Genomic DNA, 7957 nt, shown 5'->3' with positions numbered 1-7957 from the left:
ATGCAAGAAAAGCTCAACTGGCAGATTGACAATGAGCGACGTGAATTTCTGCATCAACTTTTCAGCATGATTAGTCATTGGAAGGGTCAACTTCCTGATCTCCACGACATTTTTCGGCCCAAAGAAATCGATTTGCTTCTTTCGGATTCAATAAGTTACTGTGATAGATGTCATAGAACTGGGGACGGAATAGGAGTTCGCTTCATCAGTTTCGTGGCTAGCACCGGCTATAAAGACAATCCTGTCATTGATGCAGACGGTAAGCCATCGTCACGTCGCACAACTGCAGTACATCATGCAGCTAGGAAAGGATATGGTGTCGGGTCTGACGTGATTCCTGAACTTTTTAAAATCTACGACAGATTTGACGTGAATTACACCGACGAGGATGGGTTGACACATTTCCATGCGGCCTGCCAATTCGGCCTTTACGAAGTTGTGCAAAAATTCCTCGAGCTCGGCCAGGATCCCAATTGCCTCGGGCAAAAATCGGTCGCGAGTTCAGTCGATCCGCCTCTACATTTGACTCTAGGTAGTTGTGGGTCGATGGAAATAATAAAATTGTTACTAAAAAGCGGCGCTGACCCGAATTCGGCTAACAAGGACGGATCAACGATTCTTCATCGTTTTCGCGAGGAGCTCCGCCGAGGGGACAGATTAGTGACAGTAGGGGAGATGTTATTCGATCTCAGTCACGAAAAATTTCACCCAGTGCAAGTCGATGCTCGGGACAAGAAAGGCAATACACCGTTGCATATGGCTCTGGGGCGCAACTTTAGGGTCAAAGCCGAATTTCTGCTGAGAAGAGGCGCCAATCCGAACTTGGCGAATGCAGAAGGGTTGACTCCTTTGCATGTGGTTTCCGAGAGAGTCATTTACTATGATGCAATGGAGCTAATTTTTAAGATCAGCGACGAGTTAAATCAGCGGGTGGAGGTCAACGCACGGGACAAAAAAGGTAACACGCCATTGCACTTGGCTCTGCAGAGCAGCAGTAGCAAAGAACTGGCTGAATTATTGTTGAGACGAGGCGCAAATCTGAATTTGGCCAACGAAGAGGGATTAACTGCTCTGCACTTAATTTGCAAGTCTCTCCGTTATTATGACTTGACGAAGATGATACTCGAGCTCATCGACGAAAAACATCGGTCAGCACAGGTCAACTCCCGTGACCAAATGGGCAACACACCGTTGCACTTTGCTTCGGGTGCTTTCGGTGACAACGAGGTAATCGAATTACTGCTAAGACATGGCGCCGATCCGAATGCGGCCAATGCAGAAGGATTGACTCCTTTGCACATGTTTTGCAAGAGAAAATACGACTCCAACTTGACGGAAATTTTCTTCAATATCAACGACGAATTAAATCAGTTGGTGGAGGTTGACGCTCGAGACATATTAGGTAGGTCCCCACTGAACTATGCTGTGGACAACGGTCACAAAAAGGCGATAGAATCGTTGCTGAGAAGAGGCCCCGATAAGAATTGGATTTTTTTGAACGACGATGAACGGACGTCTTGGGGCAGTACTCCCAAAAGAGGAGGAGATATTGACGTGGTGATGATGTTATTCGAGTTGAGCGAGGAAAAACATCAGCTGGTGAATCGAACCAACGAAGACGGATCGACGCCATTACACATTATTTGCAGCAGAGACAACGAACGCGACGATTTGGCAAAGATATTATTCAAGCTTGGCGACGTTAAACACCAGCCGGTGCAAATCAATGCTCAGGACAAGTCGGGCGACACACCTTTGCACTTGGTATTAAGATCTAAATACAATCGCAGGTGGTTGGTCGAATTGTTGCTGCGTAAGGGCGCCAATCCAAATTTGACCAACAACGAGGGATCGACAGCTCTGCATATTGTTTGCAAAAACTACTTCAGGATTAGTAGTGAGGAAATATTGAGGATGTTCTTGAAGTTTAAGGATGAATTGAATCAAACTTTGCAAGTCAATGTTCAAGATAAGTCGGGCAACACACCACTACACTTGGCTCTGCAGTGGTGCGACAACGCATTGCTTCGAATTCTCCTGAAGATGGGCGTCGATATAAATTTAGCTAATGAGGATGGCCTAACACCTCTGCACATTATTATCAGTCAGAAAATATACGACAATAAGTTGGTGGACATGTTACTCGAGTTCATCGACAATAAAAATCAGCCGGTGCAAATCGATTCTCGTGACAAATCGGGTAACACACCGCTGCACTTGGCTTTGAAAGAGGGAGAGAAGAAGGTGGCCGATTTGCTGCTGAGGAGAGGCGCCAATCCTAATCTAGCTAATGCAGAGGGATCGACGCCTCTGCACTATATCTGCCAGAGATACCTCGACGATGACTTTGCCGAGCTGTTTTTCCAGATCAACGACGAAAATCATCAGCTGGTCAAGGTCGACGCCCGAGACAAGTTGGGCCGGACACCACTTCAGTTGGCCGTGGCGAATCTCTTGCCGAAAACCGTCGATGTACTCTTAGATCGTGGTGCCGATCTGTCGAGCTTCATTTTTCCCGATTCGAGTTACTTTGGTGAAAAAATTAATTTTAAAATTCGTTATGAATCTGTTATTAATTTTAAATTTCGCCTAACATCCGGTGCTTTGTCCGTTGTTGAGTGCTTAGAAAAAAGAGGATACGAGTTGGACCGAAACGAAATCTTAACGATCATGAAATGTTTCGATAACAAAGGATTATTCAAGATATGGGCGACCGATCACAAAGAACATTGGTACGATGTCAAAGAGTTAACAAAGAAAGCAAAAACGATAATGATAAATCCGAGTCTGTCGCTCTACGGCCTGTCCCGATTACGACTCGATGAGGCGGAAAAACGAGTAACATATTCTGACTTTGAGTTCGCACACAGGATCAGATTCTGGTCTCTGCCCCCGAAGCATCAAGAGTCTTGTGTTGTATATCTGTGCGAGATAGTATCAAGGAGATTTTTTCGACGCTGGGCACTGGATCCTTTTATGGAGTTGACACATTTCCGGCTGCCAATTCTCTGCTGCGAAATGATCATCAAGAAACTATCGAACGAAGATTTAAGGAACATTTGCATGGCAGCTGCTGACCAAAGCTCTTGATGGCTCGTTCATGTACGTGAACATTGTTCCCGATTGCGAAAAAATTTCAATTGATACAAAAAAGATGCATATCAGAAAATCATTAATATACAAAACCTAGGGTTTGATGTTTATGTTTGCACATTATACTACATTGTAACTGTAATATCTTTTTTGTTGGAAATGGATAATAAAATTAAAAAAAATTGAACTCATTGATTTGCTTAAATTGTACTCGTAGGATAAAAACGCAAAATATCTTGCAAAAAAAAATAATATGCAAAATGGTCGCCTGCATAGACATTTACCAGAACTTAATCGGTTAATGAAGAACTACGCTTCAGGCTCCTGTAGCTGATCAATAATTTTTATCGTAATATTCATTATTATGAAAAAAGTGAAAAAAGATTATAAACGGGTCATTTGAGCTTGCATAAGAGCTTTTTTTTGGCCGACCAGCAGTACTAAAAAATTTTTTTTGACAAAAAATTAAGTCAATAATATTCTTAGCTATTTCGGACGGTAAAATGGGCTTGTTGGCACATACGCTACGGCTGCCGAATAGACATACTGAAAAAAAAGTAAAAACATGAAAATTTAATTGCTAGTGCTAAAATGGCAGAGCAAATACATCGATGTCTTATAAGCAAGTTCGACCTTTGAAATGAATTGGGTTCCGATTTCGATATTATTTGCGCGCGGACAAGTAAATTGTATAGTTTAATTTATTTCGTAGTTATAACAAACAAACAAATACAAACTAACAATGCATTAAACAAAAATGTTGTTTATTTTAATATTAATAATCATGATTTGTTCATTCTGTCAATATACAATCCATTACAAATTATCTAGATTTTTTTTCATTAATATAGTGATACAAAAATTAAATAATAAATTTTACAATGTAATTTGTACATTTCTTTTTTTTTTCATCAACCATTCTGGTTTTACCAATTATTTTTTTCATTCATAAATAATACTCTCGTGCTAATTTAGCACAGAACAGGCGGTGGCGGCAGCGTCTCGTCCGATTACCAAGCGAATAAAATTATTCTCTAAATATTTAAAGCGTGTTCAGCTGCTGTGCGAGTAAACGTAAATAAACAATATACATCAGGCACGGAATACTTTTTTCTTTCTTTCCTCTGTTCGATTAAAAGTATGCAACATTATTATATTATCGTACTAAATAACTATACTATGTCCTTCTAGTGCATCTTTTTCTCCAGATACCGATCTTCTTTTCCGGTGCTTTGGACTTCTCGGCCTTTTCCGGCTCGGCTGCTGCAGCTTCCGCCGCAGCCGCCGCCGCCGCCGCCTTTTTGCTAGTTTTAGTATTGGTATTAGTATTGGTATCACTTTTCCCTTCTTTTGCCGTGTCAGTTGCAGCGGCAGCGGTTGCAGCGTCTTTGGGTTCTTCCTCCGACGTAGACTTCTCCGTCGAGCTCTTGGTGGTGGGCTTTGTCGGCGCGGGGATCGGCTCCTCCACAATGTCCATGTCCAAATCTAAACGAACGAATTATCTCGATTACTCTTACGTTTTCCTTGTTTTTTTAGTAACAATCGCAGTTAATCCAACCAAAGAAAAACTCACCATCGTCGTATTCCATCTTTACGAATACTTTGTTCGTGGGTAGCGTGGCCGTCGTCGTCGTCGTCGTCGTCGCATTAGCGGGGCTGCTACTCGTCGCCGCTTGTTTCAACTTTCTCCGGTCGATTTTCGCGACGGTTCGAGTGACGACCTTGCTGAATTGCGGGGTCGTGGCGACGACGGGCGGCGTCTGCTTCACCACCTTGGCCACGGTCTGCACGACTTTCGGCTTCTGCGTTATCGCCGGCAACGCGTTCGTCTCGGAAACGATGCGATAGTCCTTGGAGCCGATCTCGATCGGACAGAGTTTTAGGGTCTTGGTAGCCGGCAGCTTGGTAATGTAGACCGGATTCATCTGCTGCTTGGAATCTAGGGAAAAAATTGGATTACCGACCTCTTCACGCGCAAGCAGGGGGTGGCGACGGCGACCGGTAAAAGTAAAGTATATAGAGTAAAAAAAAAGAGAAGAAAGGGAAAAAAAGTTCATAAGAGCAGAAAGAAGAAGAAAAGCTACCTAAACCGTCGTCGGCCTTGCGCTTGATATTGTAGATGATGTTCTTCTGGGCCGCGGGAGAGGAATCTGCCTTGACGATCTCCTGGCCGTTGTTGCTCAGATACACGACTTTGCTTCTGATCTGCTGCGGATTGATCTGCTGCAGTCTGTACGAGGCGCCGCCGCCAGCTGCATTAGCGACTGTGGTAACGCCACCGGCGGTCGTCAAGGTCGTCGTCGGCAGCGGAGCGCTGTGCCTGATGGTGTGCTGCGCGCCCGACGCCGACTTTACGATGAGGCCGCCGCCGCCACCCGGCGCCACTCGAGTCATCGTCGTCGTCGAGCTGGTGGCCGCGGATGTCTGCTGCTGCTGCTGCTGCTGCGAATCGACGACCGTGAGGGTGGTGGCGCCACCTAGGCGTTCCCGCTTGAGCTCGCGCAGCAGCGGTGGCGTGCCGCCGTCCGCGAGGCTCACGCGATTTTCGAACAGCATGCGCCTCTCGTTGCGATTCTCCGCGATGGCCTGATAGAGCATGCGCTGGTTCTCGTGCGACGCCTCGAGGGCCTTGGACAGGTCGCGAAACTCGGCCTGCAGCTCCTCCGCGCGCATCGAGTACAGCTTGGCACTGTCCGTCGGCATGATTTCGATCGTTCTGTACGAAGCTCTCCGCTCACTCTCGAAACTTCAAAATGTCTGATCGAAATATAATGTGTAGTATTTACACGCGCGCGCCAACGACGACACAACACAACACAACGCGGCCGCGAGAGCTGCTCTCACTGTTATGGTATTATACAGTCGCTCGACCGACTACTGTGCGCGTTTCGCGACTCTGCTGTTTCTCTCTCGCGCAGCGCACTGTGCACAGTGGCTCGAGTGGTGGCCGGATCCGTTACTTCAGTTACTTGTGGTGCTGCAGCGCACAGCGCCGCACACAGTCGGTGTTCGATTCAATGTTTATGTGTATAATGTGTACATGCACTATGCGCCGTCGACCACTGCGCGCCTTCGCAACGGTATCCCGAATTTCGTTAGTACGCTGCGTGAAAAATGGAGTCGCTGCTGCAACACTCCACTCGTAGGATAATCTGTTGCGCCTCCGTACGCGAACCAAGCCGTGTGTATGTATGTGTGGTATGAAAAAAGATGTCCGACCTGCCCGATGAAGCCTGAAGTTGGCTGTTTGTCGGGCGCGCGCGCGGGGGGCTTATCCGTACGATGCGTTTTCTTCGTTGAAATGGGAACGTTCAATGCACTACGCACTATCGTCGAATAGAATATCGCTGAAAGGGCGACGAATTTACAACTTTTATCTTCGAACGGCTGCGATACACGCGCACGAGCTTCGATCGGAGAAGTTATCGTTTTCGGACAGTCCGGACTTTTCGACAGCGCAGTATACTCGGTGCAACTGTGCCGCTGACGACTCCGGTAACTGTCGTGGCATCTCATAGGAGTCGCCACCGAGCACGACCAGTGCGCAACAGGCGCAAGTGTAAGTCGCACGCGAGAGACATTATTAGATTTGACGTTGGCTCTAATTCAAATTGCGCGTAGTCTGCAGGTGACAGCTAAGGGCGGTAATTTGAAAACACACCGTTCGATCATTTAAACTCGCTGAAAAAATCTTTGGATGCAATTTTCAATTTAGAACGTAAAAATTGTTCAAACGTCAAAAGCACACAACAGCACGTGTCGGCCGAGTCGCGCGCGCTTTGCTTCCATAATGATGTAGCTGTTTTTTCACAGTCTCTCTACTCAGTATTTACTTGCTCGCTCGTGCGGCGCTGATGTGCTCTATGCTGTCTCAGCCGTGCGAGTAAATTATCATCGGAGCAAAAGACCGTATACCGATTTTTTGAAAGCTCGCAAGCTTCAAGCAATGTTGAATGACGTCTGTGTATTTTCGGCGTTTCTTACGTTGTCTATGCAATTTGAATTATGCAAACACGAAAGAGATTAAAACGGCCAAAATGTGATGAGAATTTACCTCGGCGCGAATCGATTGATTCGTGCATTTTTTAAATTTTGATTCCCAAAATTTTTTCAAATTTGTCAAAACTAAAAATACGCACGAGATGCCAGCCACAAGAATCGATTAGCCAACGAAATGTATTCGACGAATGCGTGAACGCACGGGCTCACGATGGTGTTCTGTCCATTGTTCGTTTGTGCGTTATCAGGTGTAACTCAACTCCGTGTCCGCTCGTTCCTTTCTTGAAGGTCTCGAATTAAAATATTGCAAGCAAACTCGGGGGAAGTTACAAGGCGAGCCTACCACAGCGAGTCGCAGTCTCGAATTGACATTCGCTCGAGACACAAGTAGCCGATCGACGTCGGAACATATTTGCATCTTTTCAACTTGGATCTCCCAACGATTACAGTGAGTAGTGCGCATCTAAGCGATTGATAAACGTATGGCGCTTAATTTTAGGAAATTTTAATCAATTATATACATTTTTTAACGAATCTAAACTGTTCTCAAAAATTTTCGAATTTCTATTGGATGAAAGCAATGTATCAAAAAAATAATGTTTGGTATTATATATTTTTGCGATAAATTATATCAATTTTGTCAGCAGTAAAAAACGTCAACTCGATAATAGCAGAACTTGATAAATTACTAATATTTTTTGTTGTTTTCTACAGATGAATAAACAAAGAATGACACGTCGAGAAAGGGAGCAGATGTTGCAGCACATGGGTAAATTACAAGAAGCTGTGCATAGTGGAAAATGGGTCTATGTAGGAGATATGACAAAACATTCGCTTGAACAAAAAATTGCCCAAATAGATACCA

The 7957-nt window shown here is 45.0% G+C and overlaps 2 protein-coding genes across 3 annotated transcripts; one reads left to right on the top strand and one right to left on the bottom strand.

The window, feature by feature from the left end:
• Positions 1-3090, top strand: LOC106655402 (ankyrin-1-like). The gene has a single exon (XM_014375777.2). It carries the CDS (start codon positions 1-3, stop codon positions 3088-3090), a length of 3090 nt encoding a protein of 1029 aa, XP_014231263.2.
• Positions 3091-3840: 750 nt separating this feature from the next.
• LOC106655442 (mucin-19-like) lies at positions 3841-6573 on the bottom strand. 2 transcript variants are annotated; one of them, XM_014375832.2, is made up of 3 exons: positions 5178-6573; positions 4667-5059; positions 3841-4578 (listed from the first exon to the last, which is right to left on the bottom strand). In XM_014375832.2, exons 1-3 carry the CDS (start codon positions 5794-5796, stop codon positions 4271-4273), a joined length of 1320 nt encoding a protein of 439 aa, XP_014231318.1. In that variant the 5' UTR covers positions 5797-6573; the 3' UTR covers positions 3841-4270. The 2 variants fall into 2 exon arrangements, with proteins under 2 accessions (XP_014231318.1, XP_014231319.1); XM_014375833.2 differs by having other exon boundaries at positions 4667-5032.
• Positions 6574-7957: the final 1384 nt, after the last annotated feature.

The sequence above is a fragment of the Trichogramma pretiosum genome, unplaced genomic scaffold (assembly GCF_000599845.2).
Source record: "Trichogramma pretiosum strain Unisexual culture from Peru unplaced genomic scaffold, Tpre_2.0 scaffold107, whole genome shotgun sequence".
Lineage (NCBI taxonomy): Eukaryota > Metazoa > Arthropoda > Insecta > Hymenoptera > Trichogrammatidae > Trichogramma > Trichogramma pretiosum.
This window is presented reverse-complemented; position numbering and strand designations above follow the sequence as displayed.